At 37.0% G+C, this 23,661-nt stretch overlaps 1 protein-coding gene across 3 annotated transcripts in view; it reads left to right on the top strand.

The window, feature by feature from the left end:
* The window catches only part of NAV3 (neuron navigator 3), a 356,590-nt gene that overhangs the window by 160,573 nt on the left and 172,356 nt on the right, over nt 1-23,661 (top strand). For all 3 annotated transcript variants that reach the window (XM_024736709.1, XM_024736708.1, XM_024736707.1), the window contains exons 6-8: nt 3,251-3,319; nt 6,472-6,611; nt 17,237-18,263. In XM_024736709.1, the coding sequence (XP_024592477.1) occupies nt 3,251-3,319; nt 6,472-6,611; nt 17,237-18,263 (1,236 nt within the window). The remainder of the gene's footprint in view (nt 1-3,250; nt 3,320-6,471; nt 6,612-17,236; nt 18,264-23,661) is intronic.

Below are 23,661 nucleotides of genomic sequence, written 5' to 3'. Positions count from 1 at the left end.
TGCACTGAAGCTGTATTGGATAGTTCTGGCAGTTTGGATCCTTCTGTGTATTGAACACCAGATGAGTTTCATCCTTTTTTTTAATTGACTGTCTCTAATCTCCTCCTCTTCCCTTCCACGTTAGGGGAAATAAAAAGCTTTCCCTTGATATTCTACTTTACAGGATAGATACTTCCTTTAGTAGAACCCACAGTGTGTCTCAAAATATTTATTTTTTTATGCTTTTGTTTCTGATACTTTTTGCCACCCATTAGCTAGAAGGACTTTCATTTGACAACATTTCAGGAAAAGAATACATAATCTTCTAACCAGATGTCTGCAAATCCTTAGTTTAGTGGTGTTCTGACTCTATTTATCTGCCCCCACTTGCCTCAGAGCTGTGTCTACATGTCCCTTGTGTCTGTTTCACTATTAAACTGCTTTGGCTGTACCTACTCACCTGCTTTGTTACTAGCCCATTTGTAAATCTGAAATTAGGGACATGGTATCACAAGCACTGTGGGGAAAGAAATTCGTTTCTGCTGCGTAGAGAGCCAGGGCCAGGTAAAAAAGGAAGGAAGAAAGAAAGAGAGAGAGAGAAAGAAAGAAAGAAAAAGGAAGAAAGGAAGGAAGGAAGGAAGAAAGAAAGAAAGAAAGAAAGAAAGAAAGCAAGAAAGAAAGAAAGAAAGAAAAAGAAAAAAAAGAAAGAAAGAAAAAGAAATAAAGGGAGCTAGAGGCATTGTGAGAAGTGTTGGGGCTTGAGTTAGGTGGTAAACATGAAAATTGAAGGAGAGCATAGATAAATTTGTAGAGGTCGAATCAGTGTGGCAGGGTATTGATTGCACATCTACAATAATTAAAAGGAAGGAAAAAAGGAAGAGTTGACTATTGAGGTTTCAAGCCCAAAGACCTAAAGAAAATGGTGATCCTGTGTACAGAAATCATGAAATGAAAGGAAGGATCTGATTAGAACTTGGGGGATTAAAAAAAGGAAAATGGTGAGTTTGATGTGGTAATTGATTTTGAAGGTCATGGAAATGGATGTCTTTTATTCAGTTGATATTGATGACTGGGAGTTTGATGCAGCTATTAACTCTAGTTTCTAGTAGATTTCACCTGAAATCTTAGGTAAGAATCAAATGAAAGAATGCATACAAGTGTTTGAGGAAAGATGACATATGAAAAAGCATGCTTTTAAGAGATGGGTAAGGGAAGAGGGCCTGGTGAAAGAAAGAGAAAATGGACAAGAATGATGGTGGGCAGATCAAGTGAGTTTATTAGTATGACAGTCTGTGAAAGAGAGAAATTTAAAAAGGCAGAGAGAAAAATATGGTCAAATACAAAAATATTAGAATATGGTGAGAGTTGAATCAAACTCTTCTTCAAATAACAGTTTCACATTTGTAAGGATAGTATAGGGCAGAAGCCCAGTTTCAAAGAATTAAAGTAGGATGGCTTGGTACAAAAATATAGGCAACTAGTAGAGTATTCGCATAATAATTAGAAAACACAAGTGGGCAATAAAATCAGACTGATTTTGACCAAGTTGATTAACCTCTAGATTTTGTTGTTGGTTTTCTACTTCTATACTAGAAATTATGGTACATCTTTAAAATCATGGAAGAAAAAAATCAACGAGGTGGCTTTAGTTCCCCGAGGGAAAGTACATTGTTTTATTGGCATCTCTCCTGCTAATATTTGTGTTCAGTTTGGAGGGTACAGGCTAGAAGACATCATGGTGAACCTGTAGGTGGTTCTCTTATTCTTGGGTTGACAAAGCAGTCTGACATGTTCACAGAAGATTCATTTTTTTCACTTTGGGTACTGTTAGTTTTAATTTTTGAATTAATATTTCATTGGAGTGCTTTGGTTTTTACTTTTAAATTGTCCTCTGATATTATTGTTGCTGAGGTAGTTTGGCCAGTTGTAGCCAGTTGTCTCAGTGTCCAGTACAGTTAGAATACAGAATGCACTCTCTGCGAATAAGAATATATCACATATCCACTTGAAAAACAAGTGCTCTGAAAAGCTGTCTAGATATGAGGAATTCTTTATTCCTCTCTAGCCAGGCAGTTCAAAGGCCTGCATACTCCCACCACAGACTGGCTGCATGGAGTAAGAGTTTACTCAGGAAACATGTCACCATCTTAAGGGATCCTTCCCTTGGTTAAATACCCTCTACTTAGCAGCAAAGCAACTGGATTAACAGCAGGGCTCCACATGACCCTTCCACCCTGACTCCAACAACCCCATGTTGTTCCTGTTTCCTTGGAGGCCTTGGAAACTGTGCATGTACAACAAATGTGTTCATGTAGAGTCATCACAATTCACCAGCAGAGTGATTATCCACTCACACATCAACCCATGACCACCACAGCACGTGTGAACATGTTTAGGCCCACTGAGTCTTACTATAGCCTTCAGAACACTAATTTCAGAACCATTAGGTAATTCAGAAATCAGTTCAAGTTAAAGCACACATGTTCATTTCGTTTATAAAGTGTCCACTGCTCTTCAAAACTTGGTTTCCATAATGTTTTTTGGTGTGTTTTCGACCAAAGATTGTGATTTAAAATATCATTAAGAATTGTAATTCAAGAATGCCCAGAAATTGTCATCAGCAGTTGTTCAGTCCATTTTTGAAGAATTTGACTCCATTCTAATCTCAATTTTTTGCATAGATCTTTCTCTAGAAAAACATCTTGTATTACTCACTTCCATAAAATATTCTATCCAGGACTAGAGATCAACAATAACTTACTACACAGAAACCAGATATTTTCATCTTTTGGCTTTCAAAATAGTATTTAGGTTAAAACAGCAGACTAGAAGAGTTTATAAAAGAAAATAATGACTCTCATTTCATACTCTTTTTTCCATTTGAATCTTTTTGAGAAAGAGATCTTGCTATGGTGTTAAGTCAAACTTTAGCTTTCCTGAAGTTTTCACTGTCATTTACAAAGGTTGAATTTTTTCTAAGATGGAATAATATTACTTTAAAAATATTAATATTGCCACACAACCATTTTTTAAAATTCATTGATGACACACTTATTAAGGGGTCCACAGCATTATTTATTTCATAATATGTTCATAATCAAAGGTCATGGTATATGTGTTACATTATCATAATTTTCTAATTTATTCTTTATACATGTTTGTACATGTTCTAATTGCATTTCATTAACTCATAGATTTCTTGTATGTTTGTACTTTCTTTCCATGTTCAAAGAATCTCTTTAATTCAATTTCTCTGTTTCTCCTCATACAGTCTGGCAGCCAGATATGCAACTCAGTCTAATCACAGTGGAATTGCAACCAGTCAAAAAAAGCCTACTAGGTCAGTTAATATCTCTAATTTATTGCTTGTTAGTGATAATAAAGTAAATGCCCAGTGATATTTTGTCCTATCATTCTAACTTTTTTCAAAAACTGACATACTTCTGGATGAAAAGCTTAGAGTACCGAATTCTTCCAAGTAGATTTCCATACGCCTTCTTGGGGGTGAGCATGTTTGTGTTAGATTATGAAATGGGTCTTGGGTTCTTCTAATTCATAGTGCTATGACTGGGCTGAAGTCTAGGTTCTAGGCTTAGAGAAAGTCAAGGAAAAAAAATTACTTTGAAGACCTCATTCTTTCCAGGCCACAAATCTGGAAGTAAAACAAGATTGTAATTGCTTTTTGAAATGGGTATGCATTAATTATTGCACATTTGGAAGCAGAAGTGAGAAACATTGGCAGATTTTTGTGGGGAAGTTAGCACCAGCTCAGCCTGAACCATTCTTTTATCTTTAATCATTTAAATTTTTGCTTCTTTATATCATATGTATTTTAAAGGCAGTCTATTATAATAAATGACAGTGCATTATATACTGTTTGGAAAATACTGGTATAGAAAAATGTGTGGAAAGTGATTTTTTTTAATGTTAGGTTACTGGAGGCATGATGGTACAGCTAAGTGAAGCCACAGCAAATGTGTTTTGCCCCCCTGATTATTATGTGATTATATGTGCCATCTCACTCACTGGGGAAGTATCTCAGTGGTGGTTTACTAGTCACTACTCTAATAATGAATCATATTATGCAGTATTTGACCGCAAGAACTACTTATGATGCCTTAACTTGAGGTTATGTGTGTTTTTCCCCTTGCCTTGGTTTCCTAAGTTATGTTCATTTCCATAGTAATTAAACTGATTCTGGAAAGGCAAATTAAAAGGGTATTTAATTAAAAATCAAAAGAAATGATATAAACTAGGATGCGCAAAGAACAGTGACCTGCCATGTTCAGTAAGCACTTTCTATTACTACTTCTAAGACTTAATGAATATAAAATATATTTTAAGTACTTCTTTGATTTAATAGAACATCTCCTTTTTGGCTTCATTCTCATTTCTCTTTTTATTACTTTGATGAATGATCTTGAGCTCTGGCTGACTGTCAAATTAGGGTAATGAGAAGAGCAAATGGATTTTTTAATTTGTTTTAATTTGTTCTTCTGAGAACTAAATGTCACTTGGCTTCATGGGTCACAGTCAAGATCAAAATGCATTTTAATTGCTTTCTAGAAACAGGTCAAGTTTCATTGCAAGCAGGGCAAATTTTGTGACAAAATTTGTTTATAAATGTGAGTTTGGAATGAACTTTCTAAGTCTATGGCTGTGTCTACAGGACTAGTTCTCAGATTTATTACGATGGGACATTTGGCCAAATTAATTAGTTGAGTTCCTTCTACATAGTGCAATCACTGGTACTCAAAATTCTTGGTGTCTGTGGTTATTGTGCTAGACTTACAAACCCTGTAGATCCATTTGAGTAAAAGTTAAATGCTGGAGTCATTTGGAAAAGATTCTAATCTTGTGCATGACACAACCTCTAATTAGCAAAATAGCTGAAGGAACTATTTATTAGCCATATGTATTTAAACTCCAAAATACAGTCAACATTTTGGAACTATTAACTATTCCAAGATATCAACATTTCTGGTCTTAAGCTGGCGTGTGTGTTTTCCTGCTGTTCATTCCATTTCGCAATACCTATTACTATTATAAAATATTTGTAGTATACATTTAAGAGTTTTATTTCCTGATAATCTATGGAAATAATGTGTCAAGTAGTATAATAAGGTGAGTTAAAATTTGAATATTGTAGCAACTGATTATGATATGTTGGGTACCAATATAATAGATATAAACATTCTTTTATTTTAAACATTTTGTATAACAAGAAAAAATTATTTGCTACATTTATAAGTTATGGATTGTTTTTGTTATTTTTCTTTTAAAATAGAACTTATTAGAGCAGTACACAGTGACATTCACATGGTGGCAGCAAATACTAGCAAAGATGCTGGCAACCCATAATATCATGTTTTTAAATATGTCTTAAGATGCCAATATTAATTCTTGATTTCTAGTTTTTCATTTATGCGGATTGAGTTTACTATACATACACAATATACATTAGTATTAGTATAAAATAAAATATAGTAATTGCATATTTTATGCACAGTTCTTGAAATAATTGATACCTGAAATTTTAATCTGGAAACTGTTTAAACAGTGAAATAAATGATCCAAACTGATGTTTAATTATAGTTCAAATAAAATAACTGCAGATGATTACCTCCTATCAAACTTCCCCTAATTCTAATACAGTCTACCTACATTTCCTCATGTCTTGTCCTTTATACACCACGAGTAGATAAAGCTACTATCACTATAGGTGTATTTTAAATTGTCATTCTACTAGCATAGAGTTTTCTTCTAGATTTTCTTCTGAGACCTGCATCCTTGTCGCATGGCCTGTGTGACCAGTTGGCCACACTTGTGAGATAACCAAGCTAGAGTCTAGGTGCTTACTTTTGGCAAGAGAGTGAAACATTTTATGTGAGATAGATCAGTCAAATATGAACAAACTCACAACCTTGGTCTCCACACCGTGTTTTCGAGTAATTAACTAGCTTAGATATTCAGTAAGCATTTGCTCTTTGCAATTTGTATGTAACTTTATTCTTCTTTTTATTAATGTACAAGTTCATCTAAGATACAGCCACCTAAGATAAAAACAAATGTCCCGTATATTGAAAAGAACAAGTTAACAACAACTGCAGGCAGCTGGTTAATACCCTGAGAATATAATAGATTCTAGTTAAGTATTATTATTTCCCTTGCTTTTCATGTAATTGTTAGAGTACCTTTAAATCAAAGTTTTATTCATCAGGTGCGTATAGGCATGACTTTTTAGTTAAAATTACTTTATTTCTAATTGTCCTGCATTATTAATATACTTTGGAGGCAAATTATATCATATGAACCAAGATTTTCCTGAAGATTTTCAAACCTTGTGTTTAGCTGTTTGTTGCTTAAGCCAACATTTTCTGCTGAATGTCATAAATTATGATTTTCCCATTAACTCTTCCCTGCTCAGAACCTCCTGTTCCCTATCTTTTTATAATGTACAATAATGATGTAATTTTTCTTGTACTATTTCAGACTTCCAGGTCCCTCTAGGGTGCCAGCTGCAGGCAGCAGCAGCAAGGTCCAGGGAGCCTCCAATTTAAATAGGAGAAGTCAGAGCTTTAACAGCATTGATAAAAACAAGCCTCCAAATTATGCAAACGGCAATGAAAAAGGTAAGTGTTCGCCCATTACATCATTAAGGCACAAGTGTAACATATGAGCCTAATAAAGTACATGCTAAATCTAGTATTTAAGCAGTGTTACAGCATTTGGAATGGAAATGTTATCAGTGGACTTTCTTATATTGTCTAAGTGCCTCCTCCTGAATTCCAGCTTTCTTCAGGACCTTTCCTATCTGAAGAACACTTTAAGGAAATATAGTCATTTATATTAAAGTGGTTAGTGATTATCCCCAAGTATAAAATCTGTTTCTCAAAAAAAGTTCCTCCTGGATGCATGTAAATAGCATTTTCTTTTGTTTTCTCATGTTTTATGAGGACTTATCTTGAAATCATAAACCTATATGAAATGTTTTCAAATCCTTGGTTTTAGTTAACATTAAATGCCATACATGTTTGAGGAAGTTAAGGATGGAGCATCAAAATTTAAGACATAATTATGAAGGGTACTTAGTCTTTGAGAGCAGCAGGACAGATAAATATTATGACCTTAGTTTTTCCTATAAGAGACAAATTATTCATGTTTGTTTTATTTTCTTGAATGAGTGTATGATAGAAATATCCAATCACACGTTGATCAGGAAGAAAGGACACAGTGGAAGTGTGTGTTAAAGGCAGATTATATATTAACTACTGTATGATACACAGTTCTCTCCAATGTGCACAGTGCGTATTTAAAGAGGTGTTGGCTTGATGCATATCCCTGTGGAGCTTGCATCCAAACGGTAGGATGTGTAATTTACATCTAAACCATGAGAAAATCAAGAACCTCTGCTGTTGGGAGCAGTGTGACCCTGTGAGGGACTAGGGCATGTTGCGGGATTTTGAGGTAGTATTTTCTAATCAATAAAACTTTAACTTCTCTGTGTAGTATTTAACTCTCCTTGCAACAAGACATGAAATTCCAAAGTGACAAATACACTTAGTAGAACAGCTGGCAAATTTGGTTTGACTAATTGAACCAGGTAGAAACTTTTTGGCTCAGATTAGATCATTTCCAATTGTTTCATATGGATTATCTGATTAGACTTCTCTTACTCAGACATGAATTGACAGGAGTGATCTATGAATTATACACTTTCATGAAAATTTCCTACCCATTAAAACAAAATTGGACAGACTGTAAATCCCTGTAAGCAAAGCAGTGTATCTTGATCCCTGTAATATCCCCAGTTCTTGAGTTGAATGGAAAAAGAAGAAAATAGTATGTGTTTGGAAGTTAGGATTTTGTCTTTAAAATAAAGAATAAAACCTTTGATTGGAGAACCTAGAAATGTTACTGAAGACTTAACACTTCTCCTAGAGAGAAAGGGGACAAGAATTTCTTATCAGAAAAACATCTCCCTCATTTTGTGACTTTCCTAGAAAGCATCATACAAAGGCCTATATGTGCTATGAAATTCTAAGGGAAAATAAACATGTTTAGACATTAAGATATGCTGAGTGGACTGCTCAAGTGTCTGATTTTAGCTACATGATACTACAGTTGTATAAGAGTTTTGCAAAAAATGACTAATAACATAGGCAAAGAAACCTAGAAATGCTTTAGATGACCCAACGCTTTGATATCACAATGTATTTTTTGATCATGTGAAATAATTTTTGTGTTTCTGGTGTCTAAAAGTAAAAATCCAGAGGTAGCCAAGTATTCATATCTTTCCATAGCCATTCAGCCTCTCTTATGTATGTCTAGGAAGTAGTGCAAAATTAGAAAGTAGCAATATTTATAATAACCACAAGGTGGAGACAGATAACATACATTACGAGGTTTTTGACCATAAGCAGATTTCCTTAGGTCGCTATCAAGAGCAAAAGTTTTCATGGTGAATTAGCCATTACTTTTAATTCCAACAAAGTAAAATTCCAAAACATTTAAAGTGTATGATCTCACATTCACAAATATTTATAATATTATATATCAAATGTAGGCATTAAATGTCTGTAAACTGTCAATCATAATTAAAGCATAAATTGCATTATATAATACAGCCTTCTGGAATTTGTTTTGCATGCTATATGGCATTTTCTATTAACGTGGAATTACAACTTCATATCAGTATATCCAATATCATCTCTAAATTAATCATTGTGTCATGCTATTTTATATTTCCAAATATTAGCTTAAATTATAGAGCAAACAAAATAAATATAAACATCACATATGAGCAGTTTATAATTTATTCTTTAGACTATTTGAATGGTACATCTTTTTGGATAAGAATGTTTTATTTAACCTTTGACATGGAGATTTTTCATGTTAACATAGCATATAAAAATATAAGATTGCATCTGATGACAGGTTGATCTCTGTGACAATATAGTTCATACATATCCTAGGCATGGCCAAATAAGGTGAAAATTAAACAAGAATTTTCAAAGGTTACAATATTATAATGACAATTCAGAAATTACTAACTTGAGTATTCTAATTGCCATTCCTTTTTAGTTATTAGAAAGTATAACAGTTAAATTTAATAAATTAAGATATGGGCTCCCCTGGTGGCACAGTGGTTGAGAGTCCGCCTGCCGATGTAGGGGACACGGGTTCGTGCCCTGGTCCGGGAAGATCCCACATGCCGCGGATCGGCTGGGCCCGTGAGCCATGGCCGCTGAGCCTGCGCGTCCGGAGCCTGTGCTTCGCAATGGGAGAGGCCACAACAGCGAGAGGCCCGCGTACCGCAAAAAAAATAATAAATAAATTAAGATATTTTTACTCAAAAGAAATAATCACACTATCTGTAATGTGCTCCCTGAATGCTTCTAAGTGAAAATGTACTTTCTACTTTCTTTAAGAAGTCTTAAATGATGAGTTATATGAATCAATTGGGGAATCTCTAGAATTTGTAATAGATAGTAAAGGTTTATTCACAATTAAAACAATTTCACTTCCTTATTAAAAAGCATACTGTTGAAAGCACAGTAGCTTCTCACATGTATGGGATGGTAAAAATAGCTTATTTACGAATTGTGTGGCTTATCTAATAAAGGGAAATCAGAAGAGAATCACAAACTGCACTTCAAAAGATACATCTAATTCCATTTTAATAATCATTCAAAAAATAGTGTGCTCATTTCACCAAATGGATTAAAATATCGGTGAACCTGGCCATAGATTATCACTTGCAGGGAAGGCTGAAATAGAAATGTTAAAATAGAAAGCAATGCCACCCCACCATTCTGTTGAAATGGAATGTAGGAACAAATTTCTCAGAACAAATGGTGAAAGGAAGATAGTATATTGTTTGTAGAAAAGCATTTCTTTGGGGAGTCCAAGTTTCTTCCCTTGGTGACCTGACATGCAGAGACTGACAATGAATAATATGATCTGACACTAGCATTTATCAGTTTGCCCATGCACCCTATGAGATTACTCTAGACAGATGTATGCTTTAAAGAAAAATCAAATATCTTTTCAGCGGAAATCAGGGATCTTGTGAAAAAAAAAATGCCCTGGTTCATTTGGGCACACATTTTATATGCCTGAAGCAAATTATCTTAAGAAATAATTCTTGTTTTGTAAAATCGACATGACAAATATGAAAAAGGCTTAACAGTTCAGTAGTATTGGGAATGTAAATGTCCCTAGCTCTATTTGGAATTCACTTTCTGAATTATGATCTGTAACCACTTATTACTTGGCAGAGTTCCTTAACAGAGAGATGTTTTTCTCTGTTGCTAAGAAACATGCCACAGTACCAGAGGGCATGCTCCCATCTCTTTATTGTTTCTCCCATGTGATTCTTTTTTTTTTTTTTATTTTGCGGTATGTGGGCCTCTCACTGTTGTGGCCTCTCCCGTTGCGGGGCACAGGCTCCAGATGCGCAGGCTCAGCGGCCATGGCTCCCGGGCCCAGCTGCTCCGCGACATGTGGGATCTTCCCGGACCGGGGCACGAACCCGTGTCCCCTGCATCGGCAGGCGGACTCCCAACCACTGCGCCACCAGGGAAGCCCTCCCATGTGATTCTTACATGGTACCTGTAATCTGTGGAAGAGGAGATTTCCTTTCTGTTCTCCTAGGTTCTAATGAAGTATCTTCTGGTGTGAAAGTGTTTTCTTTCATTTACACTCAACATAGATTTAGTATGATTGATATGGAGAATTTAGCAAAATTGAAATTGAACTTTTTAAAACTGTAGGTTTAATGTGAATGTTGCATTAGTCGTGGAGTTTTGACAGCTAAAACATAATTATCTAGTTCTTAAGTACTTTTTTAATTACTCTGAAATTACTCTTAAGACCATAGAACTGAACTGTTTTATTTCCTTTTCAATGCAATGCAAATATGTTTTACTCATTATATCTCTTTATGGGTGATTTCATTATGTGTTCCACCATGACTTTTTGCTTTATTTCCTTAATAATTATATAAACCCATAATGACATAATTTCAAATTAATCTTGAGGATGTTTATGAGGTAACAATTAAGTACATAGGTCAAGTGATATGACTAAATAGACTTGGGCATATATGTTGTTTACTTATGTATACATGTTCACATATTGAGGTGTACATGTGTTTTATATGCCCGTACATAAATTACATACTTTAAAAAAATCTGGCTGGTGAGTTAAAGCTCCCCTAAATTTTCCAATAGTCCACAAAGTGGCACTCTCACATTACTAATGGTACAATATATACACGTGCAGAATGGACAGTGCCCCTACAAGCCCTGTAATAGCATTCCATGTTTCTGTTCATCATAAAATTGATGATTGGGGCATTTCGCAAGCCATCATTTATGGGAGTGTGGTGAGGTAAACAAGGGGCCAATTGGTAGCAAAACAACTGAAAACAAATTTGAATGCTATTTTTTTTAACTTTCAAAACGTTCAGTGTATTTTGGTATATTATTGTAAAATGAGAGTCTAAGTTAGTTATTTACCAGACTAATTGCCGTCACCACATTGATCAGTCATTTCCTTCCTTCCGTAATGATCTGTGATGCTGAAGTTGTGCTATAATTAGCAGGGACCATACATATCACTGAGCACCATGCCTGCTGTACAGTGAATACTTTAAAAAGAGTGGTGCCATTGTCATTTTTATTGTTGTTGCTACTTTCTGTGTTGTTACTTTGTGAACTGAAAGCTGGTTTGCTTCCATCCAAACAGTATACTACTCAGTGAGGAAGAAGAAATAAACAACTGAGGATGTTCCCTGGTCCTTTCTCAGGCTAGTAGCACCATTGGCAACATAGCACTAAGCTCGGAAGCTAACCTGCCAAATTTCCATGGAGAATCGTCTTTATCTAAACCTCCCATATGCCTGTTGTGACTGCCACATTTACCTCCGTGTATTAATTTTAGAACTAGATTGGCATTTTTCCCAGGTCATCAAAGTTATTTTTTTTTGCATATGAAATAACTAAAAATTAACTCTCTGAATTTAGATGTTCTCTAAGCAGGAATTAAAATCTATTCTTACATCAACTCAAAAGGATGGTGCCAGTAGGATGCCCCAGGAGATAGTATATAGGTAACTGAATAGTGAGTATCTTGTATCATGTTCTCCCCGTTTATACTCTGCTCATTGAGGAAGAAGGAACCCAAATTTCGGGGTGTTACCCAGTTGCCTTCACTGTTGTGACAAACGTGACTTTCTGGAGAACCGAACCGGCAGAATTTTTGGGTGGGCAAGCAAACATATGGAAAGAAGGGAGAGTCAAAAGCCTCCAAATTTTGTAGTCACATAAACCTAGGTTCCAATTTTGGTTTTGTCTTTTCTAAATTTTACTCTATGCATGATTTGGAGCAAGTTACTTTCTCTAAGCTTCAGTTTTCTCATTTATAACAAGAGAAATAATATGTATATTATAGATTATTATGAGTTTAAATAAGAGGCATATGGGTAGAAGCTCTAAATGTGATACCATGTATCAAAGTACTTGGGAAAAGTAAGCAGTTGATAAATAATATTATTTGGTTGTAGTGGAATTGGTGGTGGTGGATGCGAGGTGGAAGAAGAAGGGGAGGAAAAGGAGAGGGAGTGGAAGAAACTTTCTCTTTGGAGGCTAGAGACAAGGAACCAGCTATAGGCAGAGAGGCCCTGCAAACGCAAGATACAAGTTTGTTGCAGGAATGCCCTTAAATATGTGCATTAGATACCTGTGCTTTTCCACCATACCCAGCTAACAGTTCATTTATAGTCAGAAGCTGAGTTAACAACACTCAGCAACGCATCAGTTGAGACCAGGCTACTTACTATTGAATATGTAAATCGCACAGATTGTGCCGACCCCCGCTCTGTCAGAGCTGCAGAGGCTGCCATTTCAGCAGCTGTTGTTCTGCACCCTTTCTTGTGAGGTGTCCAGAGAGACACTCATTATTCTGATGCTCTCCTGATGCACAGTGACTTAGGATTTTCACTCCTCATGAAACCTGAAGCACCTCATTGCTGATTGTAGAGAGGAGCTGGGCACAGATTGAGAGTTGAGTTCAGAGAAGTGTCTTCTATGTGTGTACTTATCTGAGAACGATTGTATAGCTTTTGCTGTGACCGTCGCTGTAGGCTGGATGTCGATGTCATAATTTGGAGTCCCTCCTGTCTCATTTTTGGGTGTGATGATGTTGAATTTCCTCTGTACTTGAACTGTGGTAGCAGTCTATCTAGCTAATGTCAGCACACTTAACAGAGCATCCTGACTGGTCCTTTTCCACCCTCTTCTCTCATCCTCACCAAAGCTCCCAGGCATACAGGGGTAGGAGTCCCCTGGCTTCTTAACCTAGTTGCAGAAACACAGAAGATATACACTGAGTATGTGGCGAAAATGATGAAATAAAGGACATTAGGAAAACCTCTTTTGTTTTTAGTGATCTCTCACCACAGATTGCCAAGCATCCGGGGGGAATGCAGAACTGACGAAGGTTCCAGAATTCCACAGAACGAAGAATATTAATGCTGCACAGCTATGGAACATTTAATGAATTTAGCCAATTTGAACACTCTCATAAGAAATAACTCTTTAAAGCCAAACATGGTCTGTGACCAGCAGCGTTGGTATTCATGTGGAAGGTTGTTAGAAATGCAGAATCTTGGGGCCTCCTGCAGATCTGCTGAAACACAATGTGATGTACATTCAGTAGGATCCCCAGTGACTTAAGCACACATTAAAGTCTGAGACCGTTATGTTAACACTTAAAATGTCAGACATTCTACGATAATTATAGAGCTTGGGCTCTAGAATCACACATGTGGGATCAAATCCTAGCCACACCACACATTCCTCACTAGCTGTGCACCACTGAATGAGTTGTTTAGACCCTCAAAGCTTGGGTTTCCACAAGTGTGAATTAGAAATAGGAGCCCTTCCAAAAAAAGATAGGCAAAGTGATTACGAAATTGTCACACACACAAAAAAATAGGAGCCCTTCCCATCTCATCAGGCTGTTGTGAACACTATGTGAGATAATATAGTTAAAGAACCTTCAATAAAATGCCAGTAGGCATTATTATATTTGTAATAATTATTAATAGTATTTTCATTATAGAATAAGAAATATTGCAAATAACTTTTGAGATCAGTGGAAGAAAGTGAAGATAAATTCAATATGAGGCCATTATGTTCCTCTTAACAATACTACAACAGACTATGATTTCATTTTCGGGGTACTTTATTTCTAACTCTGTGTCCCAATATACGTATGTACATTTTTTTTTTTTTATAATTTATTTTTGCTGTGTTGGGTCTTCGTTTCTGTGTGAGGGCTTTCTCTAGTTGTGACAAGCGGGGGCCACTCTTCATCGCGGTGCGCAGGCCTCTCACTATCGCGGCCTCTCTTGTTGCGGAGCACAGGCTCCAGACGCGCAGGCTCAGTAGTTGTGGCTCATGAGCCTAGTTGCTACGCGGCATGTGGGATCTTCCCAGACCAGGGCTTGAACCCGTGTCCCCTGCATTAGCAGGCAGATTCTCAACCACTGTGCCACCAGGGAAGCCCCGTATGTACATATTTTTAAAATGTAAATAAATAGAATAAATTTTCACATAGTTTCGTATAAAAATTCTATATTACTCCTGCCTTGAATGCCTGCATATCTCCCTTAGCTCATCTGTCTTGATCTTATTTAATGTTGTACAGCCCTTTGTGCACTTCTGATCTCTACCATTTTCTTTCCCACCTCCTACTCCTTTAACGTTTAATATATGCCATTCATCTTCTGTGAGTCTGATTTCTTTCCTCTGACTAGATTGTAAGGTGTCTTGGGGAGTCTTGCACAGAATAGCCACTCAGTAAATATTAACAGATGTTATGCCTAGATTCAAGTCCTGGAGATTGTAGGAACTGAGTAGCATTGATTAATATTTCTGGAAATAGTAGAAAAATAGAGGCACATATGTTGGACAGAAATCTGCAAAACAGTAAGGTCACTGTGTGAAATGCACGGGCACGTACACAATTCACTGAACTTGAGAAAATGCATCTTGTTTGGAGATGTTCTTAGTTTCCAGTTGAATCTAGGTAATCGAGAAATAAAGTTTACTTGACAATTCTATTAAAGGCATGAATTTGACATTCACTATTTTTTGTGTTTCTAGAGTCAAGGAATAATGTTATAACTGATAAGCCATTGAACTTCTTGTACATTTGAAAAATAGTATAACATAGTGGTTGACAGAATTAACTTAGAATCCCAAGCTAAGTTCAGTTCTCAGACTTGTCACTTACAAATTGTGTAACTTTGGCCAAGTTCTTTTACCTCTTTGTGCTTCAGTTTCTTCATGTGCAATTTGAGGGTAATAATGAAAATTTTATGCAGTTGTTGGAAGGACTGAGTTAATGTATTTCAAAAACTTAGTTTAGTGCCTGTCACACAGAAGGTGCTTTGTGTGTAATGTAGAACTATGCATTACAGGTGTGGTCTTTGCTTTCATGGACTGTATCAACGGTGCAGTAGAGGAAACAGGCAATCACAGTGAAGTTATCTACGTTTGTCTATACTATTGGCATTGTTAATATAAACTTCACAAATCTATTACATTGTTTTAGGCACACTTATTTTCTTTTAAAAAAACCTAACTCACACAAATATTTAATGAAGAATTTAACCTCTTTTCCTATCTCTAACTTTCTTTATTAACTTTTTAATGTAAACTCCTTCTTCTGAAAAATGGGTAAGACAAGTATTCTATACCAATTGGCTTAATTACCTACTGTTTATCATGCATTTTGATACTGTTGGAAAAAACATTTAAAAGTGAAAGCATTGTAGTTTTAGATCTATGAATACTTAATGGCATTTAATGGTCTCCAATTCCTGAATATTATGAAAGGATTTATTAATATTTCCTTTGGACATTTCATCAAAAACAGCTTAGCATTTATTTGACAATATCTAGTATGTTAACAGTATCAACGTTGCCTCTTTTACATAAATATCTAATTTAATCATTTATCCATTGTTTTCTCCATTTCTCAGAAAAAAAAGAAAAAGAGGAGGGAAGAGGGAGGTATTTATGGTAGATGAAATTTAAGGTAAATGACATGACCAGAATTACATAGTTCTCCAGTGTCAACATTTATACTGAGATCTCTTAACTCCAAGCTCAATTTTTTTTTTATTCTATACATTGTTATAAAATCTCTTTTTGGTTTAGTCTTTCATGCTTAAAAATAAGAATTGTAATCAAGCATTAATCAGTGCTATAACAGTCGTATAGAAATTCATATCATAATGAGATTTCTCAGTGGACAGTAAGTAAACACTAGTGCATTATAAGTACTTATATGACAATTGGCCTTATTTCCTTATAGCCCCCAAAAAGTAGCTTGATTTTTTAATTAGAATTTAAAGTTTGTTCAGATCCCTACAGGAACCTGCAGGTGTGGTAGTTAAGAGCACAGGCTTTGAAATCCATTCAGGTCCAGGCTGGATGACTTCGGACAAGTTATGTAGAATTTTTAAAAATTATTTATAAAATTATTATTTGTAAGAATTATTTGTAAAATATCAATACATACCTTGTAGGGTTGTTATAAGGATTATACATATTATGTATTACACATTATGTATTACACATTTTTTAGTATTACATATTTGTATTACATATTTTATATATTTCTTAGTAGATTATCTGACCCATGTAAACATCCCTTTCAATATTTATTTTGTACAAATAAAAACAATATTAACAAAAAGCTATATTATGATTCAAAAGCATATTTAATCAGATAAGAATAAGCTAGGCTCCCTGTAGGTTAAAGCAATCTCTCAGTATTCATTATTTTTATAAGGCAAGGTGGAATATCCATTCACTGCTATGAGCTACAGTAGTAGCTGGAAGAATACAGAGAATTCCTTAGGGGAGGGATAGTGTTTTATTCATCTATAGACCTCTGTGACCAGCAAAATTCATTTGGCTATGAATAATTTTAGAAGGGGAAAAAAGTGTTGTGTTTTTTTTTTTTTCCCCAACATCACTGTCCTTCAGACACTGAATGTTTGATATCTGGTACGAAAACCACCACATTACAGAAGTGATTGATGCCACATAGCATGTCCGTTTCCAGTTCAGAGGAAAGAAACTTCCTTGTGCCTGCAGTTAGAAATACTCAGTGGTGTGACATAAGTGATCAAAAACTAACCAGCCTTTTTAAAATGTTTCTTCTTAACCACGTCCAGATTCCTCCAAAGGACCTCAACCATCTTCAGGTGTGAGTGGCAGCACGCAGCCCCCCGGCGCCGCTGGGCAGCCCCCGGCCTCGGCCATCCCGTCCCCGAGCGCCAGCAAGCCATGGCGCAGCAAGTCCATGAATGCCAAGCACAGCGCCACCTCCACCATGCTGACCGTGAAGCAGTCGAGCCCAGGCACCTCTCCCACACCATCTGCAGACAGACTGAAGCCCCCTGCCTCGGACGGGGGCAGAGCAGCTCCCTCGGGACAGAAATCCATGCTTGAGAAGTTCAAGCTGGTCAATGCCCGGACTGCTTTACGCCCCCTGCAGCCTCCCAGTTCAGGACCCAGTGATGGTGGGAAGGAGGACGATGCCTTTTCTGAATCTGGTGAAATGGAAGGCTTTAACAGCGGTCTGAATAGCGGCGGCTCAACAAATAGCAGCCCCAAAGTGTCACCGAAATTAGCCCCTCCAAAAGCTGGAAGCAAAAATCTCAGCAATAAAAAGTCTTTGCTACAGCCAAAGGAAAAAGAGGAAAAGAACAGGGACAGAAATAAAGTTTGCACTGAAAAACCAGTCAAGGACGAGAAAGATCAGGTGGCGGAGACGGCTCCAAAAAAGACCTCTAAAATTGCAAGCTTCATCCCAAAGGGCAGCAAGACGACAGCAGCCAAGAAGGAAAGCTTAATCCCCTCTTCCAGTGGGATTCCAAAACCGGGCTCAAAGGTGCCAACAGCAAAGCAAACTGTTTCACCGGGAAGCTCAACAAGCAAAGAGTCTGAAAAATTCAGGACTACCAAGGGAAGCCCTTCCCAGTCCTTCCCTAAGCCCGTAACGACTGAGAAAGCAAGCACATCCAACTGCCCTCCTCCTCTGGAAGGAAGGGAAGCTAGCCACGCCTCTCTGGCGGGTTCCTGTGCGGGGTCAGCGGTGCAAGGCAGTGGGCAGAGCGTGGGAAATGGTGCTGTCCAGCTCCCTCAGCAGCAGCAACACAGCCACCCAAATACTGCCACCGTGGCTCCATTCATTTATAGGTAAGGCGAGCGCCGTTGGTCCACAGCTGTAAACACTGACAGGTCTGCATACTCAGAGTATACATAATAAGGAAGGTTGCGGAGTCCTATTTCACATAGTCATTTTGGAACAGTGTTTCATTCTGGAGAGAGAGGCCTAGAATTAAAATTTTTAAAAGAAAGCCTCCCATATCCTCCAATCTATTAGTCCTCACCTCCTTTTTTTTCCCCCCCACTCAAGAACCGAGGCCTTTGAAAGTTAACCTACTTGCCGTCAAAGGCAAAATAGAACCCAGATGTCATGACTTTCCCCCGTGTCTATTACTTTTACTACTATTATTTCTATTATTAGTCTTTTAAAATAATTCTCATTTTTATAGGGTTTAGAGATATTTTTGTTTTCACCCATGAGAAAACGTAAACCATAATGGTTAAGGGGGCACGCTCTGGGACCAGGCAGATATAGACTTAATGCCCAGCTCTGCCACTTACCAGCTATATGCCTTTGGACAAAGAATTTAACATCTCTTAGTCTCATTTTCAGCTGTCAAATAGAAATAACAGTATCTACCTTGTAGAGTTGGGAAGAATGACAGGCATAATGCATGTAAGATGCTTATTGTATATTGTGGTACACTGTACGTGTTTGTTAACTGTTGTCTATAAGGCGTTGCTTTCCCAACATAAAATTTACATTAATTTCCACAGCTAGGCCTGTTGTTTCCAGGCAAAAATAATAATCTATATAATTATTATATTTAATTTTATTAACTTTTTTGTTATATATTTATATTATTTTTCATTTATTAAAATACATAGCACAGGCTATATTTTAAAATATATATCCTACTAAACAGTTGTAGTGTCAACACATTTTGCCTGTTGTCTTGTGGTAAGTTTTACTCGATTAGGACTATGTCAGTGCTGCTGTGTCTCCATTTTTATCCACTGTCCTTTCAGTGAAGAGGTGGCTAGGGAGGAATAATGCCTGCGACTTTGGCAGGTGTACAGCTCATCAACAGGAAAAACAGGAGGTAGGATCTGCTGCAAATAGGAAAAGGTCAAGATTATATAGTTTCAAATTTTATTAAATTTATTAAATATGTGAGTTTTTAAGTAAAGAAAATAATTATAATGATTTGTTTTCTCTCAGTGAAAAACCTAAGTGCTTTGATTTTTTTCTGGGGCTTTATATACTCATCCACACAAATGTGTAATTATTGAATTTCAGGTCTACCTCAAATAGCTACCTCATTTAAGGCTGCTATTCTGACTTCAATAGCAAAAATTCATTTAAAACCTTTGTATCTGCATCACATGGTGTTACCGAGCCCAAGCTTGCTCTGCTTGCCAGATGAAAGGCCAATAAATCGGGAGATGAGTTGTTGGGGCAAGGAATAACGACTTTAATCAGAAAGCCAGCAGACCGAGAAGATGGCACCCTAGTCGCAAAAAAACATTTTCCCTCAGTCGGCATTCTCTGGGCTCTTTTTCTACAGAGAAGGGGGAGGGGGAGGGGCCCACTGCAGTGCCAGCCAATGGCTGAGTGTGACCACTAACAGTTGCTCATTGACAGTTGCTCACTAACGGTCGCTCGCTTGGGGGAGCGGCCCACTGCGGTGCCAGCCAAGGGCTGAGTGGGACCACTAACAGTTGCTCACTAACGGTCGCTCGCTTGGGGGAGGGGCCCGGTGCGAGGCCGACCAATGGCTGAGGGAGACTGCTCTAGGTCGTGCCTGTCCCACCTGTATTACAATGGGAGTCTGCAGATCCTTCTAGCTCCAGAGACCCTATCTGACAAAGGAGAATTTCAGATGTCAAAATCATAATCCACGTTTCAAAAATATGAGAAAAAATTATAAACTTTAAAATATGTCATACTCAGCACACTTGTCACTCTCAAATGTATTCTGTAAGAAGATCTGTCATTTCAAATCACCATGGATGAATTTCACAGGAAAGTATAAATCTAAGCAAAAAGAATATATCCACCAGTTTAGCAAGCTTCTTTCTATAAGTAACAGCAAACTTCTTTGGTTGTTTGCAATAACATATCCAGTGAGTACAGATTTAGTGATTTTCATTTGGCAGTAACCTTTGCTATCTGAAAGAGGAAGCAGCACAGTTTAGAGGTTAAAGTGTGAATCAACCATGTGACTGCCAAATTCTCCAGCCTCTTTGAGTTTCTTTTTGCCCTGTTTAAAATGGAGATTATAAAAGTGAGGTAATATATATAGCCAGGTAGCTAGGATTACAGGCTGTAGAGTCCGCTTGCTCTACCGTGGTTCAGAAACTGCACCTTGTATTATTGAGACAATGGCCCCAAGAGCCAGGTTGCCTGGGTTGGAATCGTGATGACACCATTTATTAGTCATGTGACTTTGTGTAATGCATTTAAAGACTTGAGACTCAATTTTTATAATCTGTAAAGTGGAGATGATAATAATAGAAGCTTCCTCATAAGGCTGTTTTGAAGATTAAATGAGTTGATATTTATACAGGGCTCAGAACAGTACCTGCCACACAGTAAATGACCTTCCCCAGACTTCAGTTTCTAATTCTGTAAAGTGTGGTAGAAGAATATCTACCTAATTTGGTGGTTTTAAAGATTAAATAAGGCAATCTTGTGTAAAGTCTTCAGCACAGAGCCAGATTCAGAATAAATTGCCTATAAATGTCAGTAATTATTTGTTTTATTATCAATAATATAAAGTAGTTGAAAATAAATAAAACCATCTAATAAGAAATGTCACATCATAGTCTACATATGAGGAAGAGGCTGCTTGGAGTCTTTTATAAATTCAAAATAATTTTATAAATGATAATATAAATGCTCTTAAGGTTGAGTAGTCAATATTCAAGTTTCTTAACTGTCAGTGAAAGAGATATCGTAGAGTCTTGTCCTTTGGCTTATGTGACCCCTGATGTCCTTTCCACTCTGACTACTCCAACACCATTTAAGAATTTCTCTTGCAAAATCCCTGGCAGACTTTTCTGGAGGTGCTAATCATTTGATACAATAATAGTAATAATTTACTATTTTATAATGGTTTTTGTTGAGTGCTTAGTACAAGTCTGTATTACAAAATTTATGTTCATTTTTTCATTTAAACTGTGTCATCAACCCATGACAAGGGAATGTTACCCCATTTTACAGAGATGAAGAAGCAGCAATTTCAAGGCAGAATAATGATAATCTTTTATAGTCACAGGCCTGGCAGGAGTTTGCCTTTGAATCCATATATGCCTGAGTCTGTAGTGTGCCCTCCTTTGCTTAGCAGTTCTTGCTGTATGTGTAGAAATAAGAGGTATTGTTACTAGGAAAATTCTGGCTGGGAAAATGTCAATAGCAGATTTGCAGATATCACAATCAGAATTCATTTATATTGGGAAATAATTGCTTTTAAGTAGAATAACTTTAAAATACATATATATGTATGTATATGTATAAACATACATGTTTGATATTTAAAGAAAATTAAATAACCTCTATATAATGGGAAGATCCATGTGTGACGGTGATATTTTTCCCTGGTTCTCAGCCCACTTCTAGGTCATGCTGGTTATTAATTATTCCTTCTGGGACCTTATTATATGCTTCATAATACTCCTTCTTGCAAATTGAATGTTCAAAGTCCTATAAATATAATGTTGAGTTCTGGAAGTTAATGAATTTCATTTTAGTCCTACTTCCTGCACAGTGCAAGGATATTCTATATTAAGTTTTTATAACTCATTTATCACTACTATGTGATAAAAGTAGTTTTGAATTGGGCATATCTTTATCCATTTAATGAGTGGATATAACTAAAATCAAAGGTGAAAACTTTAAGAAGATTTTAACTCACTATAAGAAGTTCCCAATAAGTAGACCTGTGTGAATGGATTAGCCTGCCTTTTTTAAGTGCTGCAGGTGGCTACCGGAGATTGTTAAGAAGCGATACAGTGACCAGTTGCCATAGTTTAAGTTAAGGGAATTCACCAAATATCTTTTTTCTTTTATGTACTCATCACTCATTCTGCAAATACTATGTAATAAGAATTACAAAGAGTAAAAAAAAAAAAATTATCTGCTCTCTGGGAACTCAGTTTTATTGGTGATAATGAAAAGAATTTAATCAAGAACTTAAAACATCGCTGTTGTCATGGAAGTGTATGCAACAAAGAAGGTAGAAGAGTTTTCCTGAATCTTACATGAGGGTGGAGTCAGTGTATGCATTACAGAAGAGGTAAGAGAAGAGACGAGACGTAAGGATGAGTTAGAATTTGTCAGGTGGAAGGAGGAATGTTATGGCATCATCCAAATTTGACATTCTACAATTTTACAATCCAAGCATGTTGGAAAAAATAACAGACAAGTTACGAAGTGCTATGCAAAATGCTAGTAACTAAAACTGCTAAAGACTAGAGGTTAGAATTCATGATTACTTGAGTGGGAGACTAGGAAGAAAATTTGGAGTGAATTCATACTTTGTTCTTCTCTTCGCTCACTCCCTCCCAACGGATCTTATTTTCAGCTAGTCCTCTTGGCTCTGGCTGCAAAACATACCCTCAGTTGGGCATTTCTTTCCATTTCCACCCTGCCTTCCCGTGATCAGGGCACCACCAATTTTCACCTAGTTTCCAACGAGTCTTCCAGCATTCACTTTTGGTCCTTTCTGGTAGCATCCTTCACACAGCAGGGGCTCTAATCTTTTAAAAGTATAAATTGTATGTCATTTAAATTCATGAGACCATCTACTGGCTTTACATTACACATGAAAAGTAAAACCTAAGCATCTTACCAAGCCCTACAAGTTCCTACATAATCCGGCCCTCTCTCTAGCCCTTAAACTATGCTCACTGCCTCCCTGCCTTCATTCTGTTTCTTAACAGACTAACCGGTCCTGCTCTGGGGACTTTGTCATAGATATTCTCTCTACATATAAGGACTCTCTTCTGGATCAAAGCAGCCTCCTGGGACTTCCCAGGTGGCGCAGTGGTTGAGAGTCTGTCTGCCGATGCAGGGGACACGGGTTCGTCCCCTGGTCCGGGAAGATCCCACATGCCACGGAGCAGCTGGGCCCGTGAGCCATGGCCGCTGAGCCTGCACGTCCGGAGCCTGTGCTCCGCAGCGGGAGAGGCCACAACAGTGAGAGGCCCACGTACCACAAAAAAAAAAAAAAAAAAAAAAAAAAAAGCAGCCTCCTTCTTCTCATCAGAACTCTGCTTACATGCTACTTCTTCACACAAGCCGTTTCCAACCATCTAGTCTGAAGGAACACTCACAATGCCTTTTGCCAGAATTATACGCCATTGTCCCCTTGTATTTTATTCATAGAGTTTATCACCATCCACTGGGTTTTTGTTTACTTATTAACAAGTGTGATTTCAGCCACCTCTGACTATAACATAAACTCATTGAAAAACAAGCATCTTG

This window comes from Neophocaena asiaeorientalis, unplaced genomic scaffold (assembly GCF_003031525.2).
Source record: "Neophocaena asiaeorientalis asiaeorientalis breed wild unplaced genomic scaffold, Neophocaena_asiaeorientalis_V1.1 scaffold134, whole genome shotgun sequence".
NCBI lineage: Eukaryota > Metazoa > Chordata > Mammalia > Artiodactyla > Phocoenidae > Neophocaena > Neophocaena asiaeorientalis.
The sequence above is the reverse complement of the archived record's forward strand: the minus strand, read 5'-3'. Positions and strand labels throughout refer to the sequence as shown.